The 17674-nt window shown below is 49.4% G+C and overlaps 1 protein-coding gene across 1 annotated transcript in view; it reads left to right on the top strand.

Moving 5' to 3' along the window:
- Nlrc3 (NLR family CARD domain containing 3) overlaps positions 1–17674 on the top strand; it is a 28191-nt gene that overhangs the window by 901 nt on the left and 9616 nt on the right. The window contains exons 2-8 of the mRNA XM_005337742.5: positions 9319–9380; positions 9617–9818; positions 9911–11660; positions 12975–13061; positions 15039–15122; positions 15637–15720; positions 17060–17143. Of these exons, the coding sequence (XP_005337799.1) occupies positions 9641–9818; positions 9911–11660; positions 12975–13061; positions 15039–15122; positions 15637–15720; positions 17060–17143 (2267 nt within the window). The 5' untranslated portion in view covers positions 9319–9380; positions 9617–9640. The remainder of the gene's footprint in view (positions 1–9318; positions 9381–9616; positions 9819–9910; positions 11661–12974; positions 13062–15038; positions 15123–15636; positions 15721–17059; positions 17144–17674) is intronic.

The following is a 17674-nucleotide window of genomic DNA, read 5'->3' as shown; positions in this document are numbered from 1 at the left end:
CTCTATGCTTCAGCTCCCCACCTGCAAATGGAGGTAACACCATCAGCACCTGCCCCAAGGGTCGTGAGGTCAAGGGAGGAGGTGCCGGTGGCTCTGGGTGTAGCTCATTGCTCCTGCCCCATAAATGCTGTGCTTGGGTGGTGTGCAGCCTCTGGGCCTTTCCCAGCTGCACCCTCAGGGAAGTCGTCGCTTGGCATTCTGAGAGACATGCCCATGGAGGGCCTTCTTTGGAACAGTGCTGCCAAGCTGGGCTGGGTGGGTGCTGGCCATGCTGGGGTATTGGCTGTCAGGCCCTCCCAATTGGACAGGCTCCTGGGTCCCAGGTCCTGAGTCTCTTCCCGGTTCCCTCTCTGTGTGCTTCCCAGAGCCTGGAGCTCAGCTTTGACCATCCCAGGCTGCAGGTGGGGCACCCCTCTCCTGCCCAGGGGTGCTGGCTCCCAGGATCAGGCCTGCCCTCACTGGTGCTCCAGGCTCAGTACAGTAGGGTCTATCTGAGGACAGGTGCTACTCCTTCCTCCCTTTGGGGAGGCTTCACTCAGGGGTTAGGCAGCTGGCCATGGCGCTAGGGCCATCTCAGGAGGGCTAAAGTACTAAATTTCCAGGCCTGGGGAGGGAGAGGCAAACCTAAGGAGCTGCGGCCAGAGACACATGGCATCCAGGCAGTGGCCAGTAAGGGAGGCTGCACCCGTCCAGGGCTGCAGGTGGGCAGAGTGGGGACTGGCCATTCAGGAAGGGCCCAGCAGGCTCAGGTAGCACTGCGGCCCCAGGGCTGAAGGACCCAGGACCCACTGGTGGAGACAGGGAGCCCAGCCAACCAGACCTTCTCAGGGTGGAAGCTCAGGTGTTGTGCCTGAGCGGCGGGGTCTGAGCCACACCAACCCCAGGGAGGTCCCCAGAACCACCCTCCCCACTCAGAGCTCAGGAGACGGGCCATGGGGACACCTGGAAGGCTCCCAAAGATGGCAGTGACCACCCCTTGTCCCTATAGCCTTGCCCTGTTTGCTACAACTTGGATCCCCCAAGACCACCCGAAGCCCATAGTCCTCAGTCTTCCCCTCTGTAACTGGGCTTGCAGGGCCCCTGCAGCTTCCCTGGAAGCCATTTACACTGGGCAGATTGCAGCATGACTGTGATGGCATCTGTGGTCTCCTGACCTCATCAGCTCAGAGGTCTGTGGGAGGCTCCAGCCCACAGAGAGGCTCTGGGGCCCTCAGGGCCTGCAGGCAGAGGCAGCCAGGTAGACGCCCTGGGTGGGGTGGGGTTGAGATGAAGGGTTGCGGGTCCCCCTGCGCCTCCTTCTTTGTCCTGATTGGAGAAAGTGTCCACGGGGAAAAGCCAGGTTGGGGAGGCTTAGGGTCTTGTTGGAGTAGGGCCTGGGCAGAGGTGTCAGCTCAAATCAAATACAGGACGTTGTAAAATTTGAATTTCAGGTAAGCAATAATTTTTTTGTCATATATCACGAGGATTATACTTGTGGTAAAAATTATTTGTTATCTGAAATTATAATTTCACAAGTGATTTCCTAATTTGGCAACCCTAGGCCTGAGGTTGGTGGGGTAAAAAAGATGTGTGGCTGATCGAGAGGGAATGTTGGCCCCCAACACAGAGGACCACAGAGGACCACAGAGGACCACAGAGGCAGGGTGCTCACTGGGAGCCCCTTCTCAGGTGCATGCAGGTCCCGACCCTGCTCCGCATCCATGTTAGCGTGCTACTCTCTCCTGCTTTTGTTCCTCCCGCCTCCCTCTGATCCAGTGGTTCTCGACTCTGGGGGTCCTGCAGGTACCTAGGGGACTTAAAATAGGTCCACTCTGAGGCCCTGCCTCCCACCAATGGAATCCCAGGGTGGTTGGGCTTGAACAGTGGAGTGTTAAAGACAACGCTCCATAGAATGACCATGTGGTGAGCAATCCCGCTCTGGTAACACACCCCAAAGAACTGAACACTGAGTCTCAAAAAGATGTCCGTACCCTGTGTTCACAACAGCATAATCCACATAGTCAAAAGGTAAAAACCACCCAGGTGTCCACTCCTGGATGAATGCATAGAGAAACTGTGGTCTACCAGACACCATCCAGCCATGAAAAGGAGAGGAGCCGGCTGGACAGAGGGCTTTCCACTGAGCGAAGGCAGCCGACACAGAAGAACAGACCCATGATCCCCTGTGAAGTCCCTGAGCAGCCACACTCATAGAGATGGAAGCAGATTGGTGGGCGCCAGGGGCTGGGGAGGGGGCAAGGAGTTGTTCATTGGGGACAAAGTTTCGGTTCTTCAAGGTGAGGGTCCTGCAGGTGGGGGCGATGGTTGCTTGACAATGTGGATGTAATACATGCTACTGAATTGCATTCTTAAATGCTTAAAATGGCCAACTTTATATTATGCATATTTTGTAACAACTTAAAAACTGAATTTAAAAACTGCTCTAGATAATGCCCTTCAGAGCTGAGAAGCACTGAGCTGGGCCCTTCACCCTCCTGGCCACCATGCCATCCCCAGTAGCAGCAGAGTTGTCACCTGGTGGGCAGACCTGAGCATGCACCCCAGGGCCACACTCTGACTACCTACCTGGCCTGGGAGCACAAGGTGCTCCTGGTGTCCTGGCCTGAGGCACGAATGGTCACTGCTTCCTTTTGAACTCTACTCTTTTGGATTTTTAGATAGTTGCTAGCTTAAAAATCAAGGTGTAACTTCCACATGACATGGTGAGCTCAATGGCTTTGTACACAACCTATACACCTGTGCAAATACCACCCAGATCAATGTATAGAAATTTCCAGTACTCTAGAGGGCTCCAGTGAGAACCGTCCCCCAGGGGTAACCACTGTTTTGGCATCTTTTGTTTTAGATTGGTTTTGCCTGATTTTAAACTCCCCATAAACAGAATCCTAGATGGAGCATTTTTTTTTTTTTGGTATGAAAATGTGAGAATCATCCATGGGTGAAAGTGTCCATAGTTCGTTCCTTTTTCTTTTCTTTTTTTTTTTTTAATGGACACAACACAATGCCTTTATTTTTATATGGTGCTGAGGATCGAACCGGGGTCCCACCCATACTAAGGGAGCGCTCTACCGTTGAGCCACAATCCTAGCCCAGTTCGTCCCTTTTTCATTGCTATATAGTATTTGATAGTACGAACATACCCCAGGTGATTGTGGATAAAAACTGGTTGGTCCTACTATTTGGGGAGGTTATGAATGAAGCTATTAAGAACACCTGGTGGGGAGCTGGGGATATGGTTCAAGTAGTAGCGCACTTGCCTGGCAAGCTTGAGGCACTGGGTTCGATCCTCAGCACCACATAAAAATAAAATAAAGATATTGTGTCCACCAAAAGCTAAAAAATAAATATTAAAAAAAAAAGAAAGCCTGGTGAGCTGGGGCGGGGGCTCAGTGGCAGAGCGCTTGCCTAGCATGTGTGAGGCCCTGGGTTTTGATCCTCAGCACCACATATAAATAAGTAAATAAAATAAAGGTATTTAAATAAATAAATAAAATAAAGGTATTGAGTCCATCTATAACAAAATATTTTTTAAAAGAGAATGTGTGGTAACTGTTTCTTGGCAGTCATAAATGCTCATTTCTGTTGGGTTTCAGGAGGAGAACTGCTGGGCCAGAGAGAATACGCATCTTGTTTTTGTTTTGTTTTGGTACCAGGGATTGAACCCAGGGCACCAAAACTGAGCCACATCCCCAGTCCTTTTTTTGTACTTTATTTAGAGACAAGGTCTGGTTAAGTTGCTTAGGACCTTGCTAAATTGCTCAGGCTGGCTTTGAACTCGAGATCCTCCTGCCTCAGCCTCCTGAGTAGCAGGTATTACAGGCTTGTAACACCATGCCCAGCAATAGTCCTAATTTTAATGAATTAATTCCAATCTAGTTTCTAGCTTTCTTTTCTCTCTTTCTTCTTTTTTAATACTGGAGATCAAATTCAGGGTCTTATGCATGCTGAACTATACTCCCACCCAATTTCCTTTTCCTTCTTTTTTTTTTAATATTTATTTTTTAGTTGTAGTTGGACACAATATGTTTATTTTATTTATTTCTATGTGGTGCTGAGGATCCAACGCAGGGCCTCACGTGTGCTAGGCGAGCGCTCTACTGCTGAGCCACAACCTCAGCCCCCATTTCCTTTTCTTTTATGGTCAGTGTTGTTTGTGTTTAGTTTTTACTTAGCCCAAGTTCATAAAGACATTCTCCTACACTTTTTTCCTAAAGGATCTATTGTTTAGACTTCACATTTATGTTGATAGTCCAGCTAAAATTAATTTTTATGTATGGTGTAAGTTGGGGGTCAAGGTTTATTTTGCCCATGTGGGCATTTCACTGGCTGGCACAATATACTTCGAAGAACATCCTTTCTCGCTGAATTACATTGCATTGTCTTCCGCCGGGTGACCGTGTAGATGTGGGTCTGCTCTGGCCCTCGGTGCACTGCCCTGGTCTATCCGTCTACCTTGTGCCCGTTCCTCACTCCTCCACAGTGCGTCTTGACACTGTCTACTGGGAGTCCTCAGCTTTGTTCGTCATTTCTCAAAATCACTTTGGAAGCTGTGGCGCACGCCTATAATCCCAGTGGCTTGGGAGGCTGAGGCAGGAGGATGGCGAGTTCAAAGCCAGCCTCAGCAAAAGTGAGGAGCTAAGCTACTGAGTGAGACCCTGTCTACATAAAATACGAAATGGGGCTGGGTATGGGGCTCAGTGGTCCAGTGCCCTGAGTTCAATCCCTGGTACCAAATAAATAAATAAAATAAAAAGGGCTGGGGTTGTAGCTCAGGTAGATCCTCCTCACCCTGTGTTCAATCCCCATTAGCAGAAGAAAAAAATACTTTGGAAATTCTGGGGCCCTTTCCATTTCCAGCTATGTTTTAGCATCCGTTTGTCAATTTCCAGCCGCTGGGATTTTGATGGGGATGCCATTGAATCTATAGATCAATTTAGAGAGAACTGATGTCTTAACACTATTGAGTCCTCTAAACCATCAACTTAAAGAAGGCCGTGTCTCCACGGGTACTTTAAAGTTTCCTTTGGAAATGCTTACTCTTCTGGGGCTGGGGCTGTAGCTCAGTGGTGGAGTGCTCGCCTAGCAGGAGTGAGGCCCTGGGTTCCATCCTCGGCACCACATAAAGTAAATAAATAGAATAAAGGTGTTGTGGAAAAAATTCTAAAAAAAAAAAAAAGGAAATGTTTGATATTTTTGATTGGCCTTGGTGGCACATGCCTGGAATCCCAGTGGCTCAGGAGGCTGAGACAGGAGGGCCACAAGTTCAAAGCCAGCCTCAGCCACAACAATGCCCTAAGCAACTCAGTGAGACCCTGTCTCTAAACAAAATACAAGAAAGGGCTGGGTAGGGCCGGGGTGTGGCTCAGTGGCAGAGCGCTTGCCTAGCATGTGTGAGGCACTGGGTTCGATCCTCAGCACCACATAAAAATAAAGATACTGTGTCCACCTATAACTTTTTAAAAAAAGTGCTAGGGATATGGCTCAGAGGTTGAGTACCCCTGGGTTCAATTCCCAATACCAGAAAGAAAGAAATGTTTAAGATTTTTCAGTATGCAGGTTTTATAATTTTTTGTTAAATTGTTTCATAGACATTTGACTATTATGGTATTTTTTGAGGTACTAGGGACTAAACCCAGGAGTACACTATCACTGAACTACACCCCCAGCCTTTTTTATTTTAAGACAAGTTATTGATGAGTTACTGAGACTGGCCTTTAACTTCTGATCCTCCTGCCTCAGCCTCCTGAGCAGCTGGGATTACAGGGCTGTACCACCACACCCAGCTATTTAAATGTTATTAATGAGGGGTTGGGGATATAGCTCAGTTGGTAGAGTGCTTGCCTTGCATGCACAGGCCCTGGGTTAAATCCCCAGCACCACAAAAATAAATAAGTAAATAAAAAGTAAATGTTGTTAATGAGCATTATTACATTTATAATTCTGCTAAACAACCTGTTTAAATTGGAGAGGGGAAGTAATATTTGTTAGTAAAACTTAAGCGATTAAAATTCACACAGAAACAAATTCCTTAATTCACTATCATATACTTCTTTCTACATCTTTTTCCTATAGGTGTACAAAAATTGCATCTTATCACAACTGTCTTATGCACCTTGTTTTTTTTTTCACATACAAATATATTGAAGATTCTATAGGACTCTATTTATACAAAATTCTACAAGAGGCAGAACTATAGCAAAATAATAGACTAATGGCCACAGGCCTGAATGGGATGGGAAGAGACTGCCAAGGGGCGGAGGAAACTTTCTGGAGAAAAAAATATTTAATGTCTTGATTGTGACAATTTGTTACTTAGAGGATATGTTTGTCAAAACTCATCTATTGTATACTTAAAATGTGCACATTCTATTGCAAATTCACACCATAGAAAATCAAACCATTTTCTGTAACCCAAGGAAGTGATTAAAACCTTTATGGTAAGAGACATTCTTCCAGTGTGACACAGGCCTTGTGCTGTGTGATCTCATGGTTCACCACAGCAGAACAGGGCAGTCATTTGCTTTACCAGTCCCTTCTGGGTAGATACTTACTCTTTACTCCTTCTGTTTCTTGCTGCTACAATCAATGTTTGTGTGGTCACCTTTCTAGTCCTGTCTTTGAACACATGCCTGGTTATTTCTTTAGGATAAATTCCCACGTGTGGAATTTCTAGAGCAAAAGTTATTTAGTGGCACTAAATGACAAATTAAGATCCACAATCAGGGCTAGGGATGGAGCTTTGTGGTAGAGCTTGCCTAGCATGCATGAGACCCCAGGCTTAATACCCAGCACTGGAAAATAAACCATAATTTTTGTAATAATTTATATTTAACACAAACTATGTATTAAGATTCCTACTACAGCCACATTCTCAATACGGCAGCCTAGTATGTTTTCTTCTCTCTCTCTCTCTCTCTCTCTTTTTTTTTGGTACCAGGGATTGAACCAGTAACACTTAACTGCTGACCACATCCCCAGCCCTATTTTGAATTTTATTTAGAGACAGGGTCTCACCAGTTGCTAAGTGCCCCTGCCCTCCATCTCCTCCATCACAGCCCTGGTCACTGTCAGAAGCCCTGGCTTACTTACTTGTCTTCTTCTGTGTTCTCCACTGAGCTGCACCTGGGCTGCAATCTGTTGTCACTCTCCGTTACCCTGCCCCACATTCTCACAGGATAAGGACTTTACCTAACTTATTCAGCTTCACACCCCCGGTGCCTAGAACACACAAGAGGCCCTTAATAATTTTTTTCCTCAGTGAATGAATGATGGAAATAAATCAGTGATGATATCAATATATAGTAAAAAGCGGTTTGCTAATTTAACAGACGTTCCTAATTTTTAAAGGATGTGTAAACCTCTTACAAGTGATAGAGATAATACAGCACAACACTGGGGTCAGTGCTATCTCAACCTCTTCCCACCATGTATCCTGAGACAAGTCACTTACCTCTCTGAGTCTCAGTGCCCTCATCTATAAAATGGGAAAAATAAGGGTAATGAGATTTCTCATAAGAAGTAAATTAAGGGCTGGGGATGTGGCTCAAGCGGTAGCGTGCTCGCCTGGCATGCGGGCGGCCCGGGTTCGATCCTCAGTACCACATACCAACAAAGATGTTGTGTCCGCCGAGAACTAAAAAATAAATATTAAAAATTCTCTCTCTCTCTCTCTCTCTCTCTCTCTCTCTCTCTCTCTCTCTCTCTCTCTCCTCTCTCACCTCTCACTCTCTCTTTAAAAAAAAAAAGAAGTAAATTAAATAACAAAATGGTGCTCAGCAGAATGTCTGTGACGCTGTCGACTTTGATATACAGTATGGGGCATTATTTGAATGGTAATAGGAAAGCAGGGATCTTCCTCAATGGAAGAAGAAAATTAACTAGAAATCTGTCATAAAAATCTGCCATGCCCAACAGTGTGGGCTAGAACCACTCCTGGTATTGCCCGGATATAGCAGGAGCACAGCACAGTGGCTGAGACCAGCAATGCTCCTGGGAAGGGGGCTGGGTGATGGAGTAAAACTGTTCAAAATAAGAGTGACAGTTTAGAAATGAATATATAAAATTATTCTTGTGAAAGAAATTTGAAAACTCAAAGAAAATGAATTGACAAATGAAAACCAATGCTAATGCATTGATCAACCCTGAGATAAAACACAAAATTAATCTTCTTTTATACCAACAATATTCATAGCAACAACAAAGCTAAAAAGTACCTAGATACAGGGCCAGGGCTGGGGCTCAGCGGTAGAGCACTTGCCTAGCATGTGTGAGGTACTGGGTTCTATTCTCAGCACCACATATAAATAAATGAATAAAATAAAGGTCCATCAACATCTTTAAAAAAAAAAAAAAACTTTAAAAAAGTACCTCTATACAAATGAGAAATTGTTGTTTGGCAAGATCTAGGTAAGAAGAAAATCCCATGTCTTACTGAAAGGACTAAATAAAAACCTCCAGACACCCACGTGAATCTATGTACTAAATATATATATATATACATATTTAATTGTAAATGGACATATTACCTTTATTTTATTTTATTTTGTGGTGCCAGGGCCTCAGGCGTGCCAGGCAAGTGCTCTGCCACTGATCGACAACCCCAGCCCCCACCTGGGTCATTTTTAATGAAGCAGCAATAAGCCCTGCTCTCTGCTGACCTCACATCATGTTTTCTCTCCTAGAACCATAGATGATGGTGGCTGGTCCCCACCCCCTGAGTCCCTGGGCCCCTGCTGGAGGGACTGCTGCAGCCCTGTGTCTGGCCAGGAGGGACAGAGGGTGGGGGTGGCCTTGGAGTCCTCGGTATCCACCTGGCTGCAGAGAGGGCCAAGGGATGCCAGAGACTGGGTCTCAGCATGGCTTCCCTTCCTGGTGCCTCTGCATCACCATCTCCTGCTGCTAGCGGAGCTGCCTGAGGGCTGGGAGCCCCGGCTTCCAAGGAGGCTTAGGAGACCAAGACAAGCAGCTGTGCCTCTGCCTCCTCCGCAGAGGTACCCCTGCAGAGGCTCCGCCTGCTCTGATGACGCCCTACACCCCAGGACCCCACAGCCTAGTCTAGCATGGTTCCCTCTTGGTGTCAGACATTCTGAGGCTGGACACCTGCAAAATGACATGGACCCACAACACAGTGTCACCCAGAGCACGGTCACTGCCTGTGCTCCGCCCCCAGTCCTGGCGGCCTCCTTAGCTCCCAGTCTGTGGTTCTCCCATGTTAACTAGCTGGAGTCACACAGTCCGTGTCCTTCCCACAGGACAGGGCCAGCCACTTCCTCTTCTCCCTCCTTTTGAGAAAAGTGCTCATAACCTTATCATTTCCAGGTCACAAATGAGGACAACAAGGTGGGGAGAGGTGACGGCAGCCTGCCCAGGTCACCCAGCTGGTAAGAGCAGATCCAGGGCCCAGGATCCATCTACCTGACCCCTGTCCCCATATGATTATTCCCACTGTCCAGGAACAAACAGCCCTTCCAGCCTCTTCCTAGAGGCCAGGCCAGTGGGCCCCCACTGGGGAAGGTGAGAGTGGATCCTGTCCCTGCCTGGGCTAGCCACCTGTTCCAGGACACTGGACAGGGGGGCAGCAGGCAGCAGGCAGCAGGTCTGGGCCCTGTCTTCACAGCTCCTGGCTGCAATCCTGGACTCCATGAGGAAGCAGGAGGTGTGGACAGGCGGGGAGGCCAGCCAGGCCCACAGCACCGGCTCCCCAGCTGAGCAGGTGAAAGCCCTTGTGGACCTGCTGGCCTGGAAGGGCAGTCAGGGTGGTCAGACCCCTCAGGTTCCTGACAGGACACCGGACTCCCCACTGGGTCCTCGCAGCAATGGTAAGCCCCAGCCGGGAGGCGGGTGTCGGAGGGGCACACCGGGTTCTTCCCTCGCCCCTGCCCTCACCTTGTCCTCTGACCTGGCCCTGCAGATTCAAGGATCCGGAGGTACCGCGAGGCCCTGCTGAGCAGGATGGGAGGCGGCCCAGAGCTGAACGGCCCACCGCCCCGGCTGGCCAGCCTCCTGCTGGTGGAGGGCCTGACAGACCTGCAGCTGAGAGAGCACGACTTCACACAAGTGGAAGCCACACGTGGCCAGCAGCGCCCTGCTCGGCCCATTGGGCTGGACAGGCTCTTCCTGCCTCTGTCCCGGGTGTCCATTCCGCCCCGAATCTCCATCACCGTTGGGGTGGCTGGCATGGGGAAGACCACCCTGGTGAGGCACTTTGTCCGCCTCTGGGCCCAAGGGCAGGTGGGCAGGGACTTTCTGCTGGTACTGCCCTTGACCTTCAGGGATCTCAACATCCACGAGAAGCTATCTGCAGACAGACTCCTCCGCTCTGTCTTCCCAAATACTGGGGAGGCTGGCCTGGATGTGGCCACCCAAGCCAGAGTCCTCCTGGTCCTGGACGGCCTGGACGAGTGTAAAACACCTTTGGACTTCTCCAACACGGTGGCCTGCACAGACCCCAAGAAGGAGATTCAGGTGGACCACCTGATCACCAACATTGTCCGAGGCAACCTCTTTCCAAAAGTTTCTGTTTGGATCACCTCCCGCCCCAGTGTGGCTGGCCAGATCCCAGGGGGCCTGGTAGACCGGATGACTGAGATCCGAGGCTTCACGGAGGAGGAGATCAAGGTGTGTTTGGAGCGGATGTTCCCTGAGGAACAGACCCTCCTGGGCCAGGTCCTGAGCCAGGTGCAGGCCGACAGGGCCCTGTATCTGATGTGCACCATCCCAGCCTTCTGCAATCTCACGGGCGCAGCACTGGGCCACTTGTGTCGCAGCAGGCCAGCACTCCAGGACGCAGAGCTGTGGCCTCCACGGACCCTGTGTGAGCTCTACTCTTGGTACTTTCGAATGGCCCTCAGCAGGGAAGGGCAGGAGAAGGGCAAGGTGAGCCCTCGGATTGAGCAGGTAGCCCATGGTGGTCGCAAGATGGTGGGGACGCTGGGCCGGCTGGCCTTCCACGGGCTGGTCAAGAGGAAGTACGTGTTTTATGAGCAAGACATGAAGGCGTTTGGCGTGGACCTCACTCTGTTGCAGGGCGCCCTGTGTAGCTGCTTTCTGCAGCGGGAGGAGACGCTGGCCTCCTCGGTGGCTTACTGTTTCACCCACCTGTCCCTGCAGGAGTTTGTGGCAGCCGCGTATTACTACAGCGCCTCCAGGAGGGCCATCTTTGACCTATTCACTGAGAGCGGCATGTCCTGGCCCAGGCTGGGCTTCCTCACGCATTTCAGGAGTGCAGCCCTTCGGGCCATGCAGGCTGAGGACGGGAGACTGGACGTGTTCCTGCGCTTCCTCTCTGGCCTCTTGTCTCCAAGGGTTAATGCCCTGCTGGCTGGCTCCCTGCTGGCCCAGGGCGAGCACCAGAGCTACAGGGCCCAGGTGGCTGAGCTCCTGCAGGGGTGCCTGCACCGTGATACTGCAGTTTGTGCCCGTGCAGTCAATGTCCTGCACTGCCTGAACGAGCTGCAGCACACGGAGCTGGTCCGCAGCATGGCGGAGGCCATGGAGAGTGGGGCCCTAGCCAGGCTAACCGGCCCTGCACACCGTGCTGCCCTGGCCTATCTCCTGCAGGTGTCTGACACCTGCGCCCGGGAGGCCAACCTGTCCCTGTGCCTCAGCCAGGGTGTCCTCCAGAGCCTGCTGCCCCAGCTGCTCTACTGCCGGAGCCTCAGGTGGGCATGGGTTGTGGGCCAAGGTATGAGCAGGACTTGGAATGGTTCCTCCTTCCACTGTGTCCCCTGGGTTAGTCACCTGGTGTGCGATAACAAAGTTCCAAAACTGCACCCAGTTTTTTTTTTAAAGGTGTATTTTTAGTTGTAGGTGGATAAATATCTTTATTTTGTTTAAAAAATATAGTTATATTTTAGTTGTAGGTGGAAACAATATCTATTTTTATGTGGTGCTGAGGATTGAACCTAGTGCCTCACCATGCTAGGCGAGTGCTCTACCTCTGAGCCACAACCCCAGCCCTGCACCCAGTTTTAATACCACAGAAATTCATTCTCTCACAGTCCTGGAGGCCAGAAGTCTGAAATCAAGGCATCGGCAGGTCCGTGCTCCTTCTGAAACCTGTAGGGAGGACCCTTCTTACCTCTCTAGCTCCTGGCATGTGCCAGCAATCCTTGGTGCTCTTTGGCTTGTAGCTGCCTCCTTCCAGACTCGGCCTCCTTTGTCAAGTGGCCATCTTCTGTGTCTCTGTCTTCACATGGTCCTGTCTCTCCTGCAAGGACACCATGACCGTAGATTATAGGCCCCCTACTCCAGTATGACCTCCTCTTAACTGTTATATCTGCAATGTCCCTATTTCCAAATAAGGCCACATTCTTATGGCACTGGGGGTTAGAACTTCAACAAATGCTTTTTTTGGGGAACACAATCCTACCCTTTAATAAACAGCCTCTGAGCCATCCGGTGCTGCTGGAAGCCACACCCACTGACTCTACCCTCAGCCCATGCTCTCTTCACTGCTCTGGCCTCAGCAAGCAGGGAGGAAATGGTGAAGAAGGATGAAGCCTTGATGACAGCTCGCTCATGCATCTCAACAGAGTTAGGGCTGGGCACAATGGCACATGCCTGTAATCCCAGCAGCTCAGGAGTCTGAGGCAGGAGGATTGCGAGTTCAAAGGCAGCCTCAGAAACTTAATGAAGCCCTAAGCAATCCAGTAAGACCCTGTCTCTAAATAAAATATAAGATGTAGCTCAGTAGTTAAGTGCCCTTGGGTTCAATCTTGGATTGAAGAAGAAGAGCTAGCAGACTGTGACTCTTAGAGGCACCTGTGAATGGGGTTATTGGGACAGTAGCCCCTGGAAGAACCCTCTGAGTAGGAACCCCAGGGATCACAGGCACTGGGCCACAGGGTTCCCCCTGAAGGGAAGGTCTGAGCATTGCATAGAGGTAGCTCTCTGAGCTGGAGCATGGTGCTGTGGGATGGGGGCTGCCCTGGGCCATTCACCCCCCATCCCCCGCTATTGCTGCCCCTGGCCAGGCTGGATACCAACCAGTTCCAGGACCCCGTGATGGAGTTGCTGGGCAGCGTTCTGAGTGGGAAGGACTGTCGCATTCAGAAGATCAGGTAACGCTGACCTGGGAAACCCCACCTGGGGTGCCCACCTGTGTCATGGGGTTTGGGATCCCTTCCCACTATCCTTTCTACTCAACTGGCCAGTGGCGCCCTTGAGCAGAGGGATCTTTGCAGTGTGCGGCTCTGGATGCAGTCTGATTTAGCCCATGCTAGAAAGTGCCAGAGACTCAGGCATCTCCTCTTTAAGAAGAGGGAAACGTCCTGGTGAGGCTCAGGGACTGTATGTGCTATCATGGCTCCTGGCACGAGGTTCTCGCAGCTCCCTTCAGTGTCTGCTTTCAAGCTATACTCTTAGCACAGGATTGCATGTTTAATTAAAATTCAAAAACTCAATTTCAAGGGCTGGGGATGTGGCTCAAGCGGTAGCGCGCTCTTCTGGCGTGCGTGCGGCCGGGGTTCGATCCTCAGCACCACATACCAACAAAGATGTTGTGTCCGCTGAGAACTAAAAAATAAATATTAAAAATTCTCTTTCTCTCTCTCTCTCTCTCTCTCTCTCTCTCTCTCCTCTCTCACTCTCTCTTTAAAAAAAAAAAAAACTCAGTTTCAAAAAGTTTCAATTTTAATTAAAATTTAATGCATCTGGGCATGGTGACTCCTGTCTAGAATTCCAGCTACTTGGGGGCTGAGGCACGTTCGTTCACAAGTTGGAGGCCTGCCTTGGAGACTTAGCCAGACCCTGTCTCAAAATAAAAAATAAAAAAGGTCCGGAGATGGCAGAGCACCTCCCTGGATTCAATCTCCAGTACCAAAAAAATAAAAAATAAAAAAAAAATTGTGGAGGGCTAGACACATTTTACTACAGCCACACACTCTTTCCCCTCTGCTCCTCACTCTCTTTCCCCTCTGTTCCTCTCTCATTGGTCCTCAATGACATGTCCTTGTTTCCAATGTCCAAGGTAATCTGCAAAAAACACACAACTGCTTGTGAAATATTACTTATAAAACATTATGTAGCCCCTAGGCTGTCTAGAATTTGAGAACTTTTACGTAGGAAGAGGCCTGGATGATGGATGTTCCTTGAATTCTTCTTCTTCTTCTTTTTTTTTTTTTTTGTGCTGGAGATTGAACCCAGGGCTTTGTGCATGCAAGGCAAGCACTCTACCAACTGAGCTATATCCCCAGCCCCTTGAATCCTTTTTTTTTTTTTTAATTTTTAACTTTTTTTTTGTAGTTGTAGATAGACAGAATGCTTTTTTATTGGTTTATTTTTATGTGGTGCTGAGGATCGAACCCAGTGCCTCATGCATACTGGGCAAGCGCTTTGCCACTAAGCTACAGCCAGTCCCCCTTGAATTATTTTTTAAGGAATAGAATCCTTTTAAAAAAATGACATGTCAGGCAGAACCCCAATGAATAAACCAGACAAAAGGGGAACTTCATGATTGAACGAGGGATGCCTGGCCCATTTGGTTCCCCCTCATCCTCCTGTTGGCTACTGAAGCTTTCCCCAGAGTCAGGAGGGGCCCTAGGAGAATAGCTTGAAAAGTGCCCGGGGACTCTAGTTGAACACCATATCCCATGAGCTGAAGGCCTACAGAACTATAGAGACATCTCGACTGCCGTCGAAACAACAGTAAATAAATCAGGTGTGTGTGTGTGTGTGTGTGTGTGTGTGTGTGTGTGTGTGTTGTTTTCTTCCTGAGGGTCAGTTTACAATACCTCTCTCTGGGGGCCATGTAGCAGATTTCTGTAATTGCCATAAGTCTTGGCTCTCATTTGGGTAGAAGATTTCCTCTAAAACTCTTTGCCAGGGTGAGGGTCTGTTGGGCCTCTCTGTCCCTACTTGTCTAGCTCAGGGGCTTTCTTGTGATCAGCTTTCTGCTCCAGCGGTCAGTCACCTGGTTTCTGCCTATTTGGGGGGCCTGATAATTCAGATACTTGAGGCTAATCACGGGCACTGCGTTAAGGAGGAGGTGATGAGATTCTGCACCTGAAGTAATCACTCCTGTCTCTCTCCTCGGGCAGCCTGGCTGAGAACCAGATCAGTAACAAAGGGGCCAAAGCTCTGGCCAGATCCCTCCTGGTCAACAGAAGTCTGACGACTCTGGAGTAAGTAGGACACCTAAGGCCACTGGAACAAGGAGAGGTTTAAGCCATCTCCCTCCTGTGGGTCTTATCTGTCCTTCCCTGATGCCCCAGACTCAGCTCTGGCAGACTCCGGGCATGGCATCCTGTCCCATTTAGGACAGGTTTCACCTCCCTGCAGCCCACCTGTCCTCCTGGACGGCTGGAAGGACAGCCGAGCTTGCAAAGTCATGGCTCCTCAGCTGTTGAGCTTCACCCTTAATAGCAGCCAGTTTTCAGTCCTCAACTCAGCTCGTCATTCTCATCTCCACACTGGAACCGGGCCCGCTGGGCTACCAGTCCTGCTTCCTTTCCCCAAAGTGTCAGCTATCTGGAGACACTCCCTCCTTGCTCACTTATTAAGGATCCCTGCCCTGGTTCCATCAGGTGTGAAATGCTAAACCTTCACGCATTCCCTTCAAAGATCCCAGATCTGAAGGTCTGTGCACTTTCTGTCCCTCCTCTCCTCCCTGAGAGTCATTGTTCTCTCTTCTGTCAGCCTCCGCAGTAACACCATTGGACCACAGGGAGCCAAGGCGCTGGCTGAAGCTCTGAAGATTAACCGCACTCTGACCTCTCTGAGGTACGTATCTCCTGCTCCCAGCCTCCAGGAGAGGGCCCGCAAAACCCTTGCCTCAGGAGGCACCTATGGAGTGGGAGGTGATTCAAAATGGTGGGCATGGGACACCAGCTTTCACCCACTGGGTACCAGAGCTTGAATCCTAAGCAAGCTTCAAGTTCTAACTCTTCCTTCCTCTTTGAGCCTCTGAAACTCCCCAGTCATGGTGTTAGACTTCCCCGGTAAGCTGCCTTCTTGAAAGGGCAACATTTGGTGTGGTTGACTGTGTCCTTTTCAGGAGCCTGTGGCTGTGTCCATCCTTAGTTGAGTGGGTACCACTGTTCTGTTGTTTTTCCATTTGTTTATTGTTAGTATTACTCACATACTACCATTTTGAAGTACCCAGGTAACTGGTATCAGTACACTCGACGCCATGCCACCATGCCTCAATCTCGTTCTGAAATGTTTTCATCATCACAAAGGATCCTCGTACACATTAGCTGTCACTTTCCATTCTCCCTTCTCTCCAGCCCCTCTCGTGAACCAATCCTTCCTGTCTGACTGGATTCACCCATTCTGGACATTTCATCTGAATGGAATCAATGGTGCCAGAGGTCCATTGATGACATGCCTCTTTCTTCTCTCCTGTTTGGCTCCTTTGTCTTTTTCTGTAGGGTGGAAGGAGTGGGGTGAGCCTCAAGCTTCTGACCCATCTGGATGGGCCCTACAACAAGTAATAGCATGCACTGGTGTTTCATTCTATTTTATGGATAATACTCTGTTGAATGGAGAGGCCCCGACTGATTTATCCATTCACCCATCAATGAGTATTTGTGCTGTTTCCTCCTTTTGGCCATAATCAATAATACTGCTATGAATATTTGTGTGCAAATATTCAAGTGCCTGTTTTCAATTCTTTGGGGTATATACCTAGGAATGGAATTGCGGGGTCACTTGCTAACTCTGTTTAACCTTCTGAGGAGCTGCCAAGACTCTCTTCCATAGAGGCTGTGTGAGGGTTCCCAACAGCAATGTGAGGGTTCCAGTTTCTCATTATCCTTGCCGGTAATTGAGTACTGTGGCTTTTAGGTGCAATGGGCTATTGATGATTTTGTTATTGTTTGACAGAAGCATGGGCCTCTTGCTCTCACTTGGTAGGCATGGGCTTAGAACTCAGTGAAGGAAGGTCTGACTCTAGTGGGCAGTAAGGAGGGCACATAATGGTCAGGGCCTCTTCTCACTAAGGCCAGCTGCTGCCCTCTCAGCAGGTACCCTGTGGAGGTGCCTCCACTGCAGGGAGTTCAGGCCACACCAGGAATTCTCTTGTGCTCCATCAGCGATATACTCCTTCCTGCCTCCACAGCCTCCAGAGCAACATGATCAAGGACGATGGTGCCAGGTTCATGGCGGAGTCCTTGGCCTCCAACCAGACCCTCTCCCTGCTGCAGTGAGTGAACACACCTCCCCTCTCTTCTCCCACCTCCCCTCTCTCCTGTTTGGCCTCTTCTTTTCCTGCAAGGAGAAATGGATGGGGTGAGGCTGAAGCTTTCTGACCCCTCTGGATGGCCCCAGGATAACTTGATGCTCTCTGCTTTTCCAGAGAATAGATGTGGGGAAATTACTGAAAATAAAACCTCTTGTCAAACCAGAAAGCCCTCTCCACAAACGTAGGAACGAACACAACAGTCTTATTGTTGAATAAGCATTCAGGACTGCAGTGCACATTGTAGGCAATCTGCTGCAGGCCTTTTCTGCAGCCCAGCAGATAGGACCCATCCCTTACACTCTCAAGATACATGACAACTTATAAGAAAACACAACATCATTTTTTTTTTTTGGTAGTACTAGGGATTGAACCCAGTGCCTCACACATGCCAGGCAAGTGCGCTAACACTGAGCCCCAGCCCCAGCCCCAAGTAAGTGCTCTTCTTATTTTTATTTTGAGACAGAGTCTTGCCAAGTTGACCAGGTTGACCTC

The sequence above is a fragment of the Ictidomys tridecemlineatus genome, chromosome 10 (genome assembly GCF_052094955.1).
Source record: "Ictidomys tridecemlineatus isolate mIctTri1 chromosome 10, mIctTri1.hap1, whole genome shotgun sequence".
Taxonomy (NCBI): domain Eukaryota; kingdom Metazoa; phylum Chordata; class Mammalia; order Rodentia; family Sciuridae; genus Ictidomys; species Ictidomys tridecemlineatus.
The sequence above is the reverse complement of the archived record's forward strand: the minus strand, read 5'-3'. Positions and strand labels throughout refer to the sequence as shown.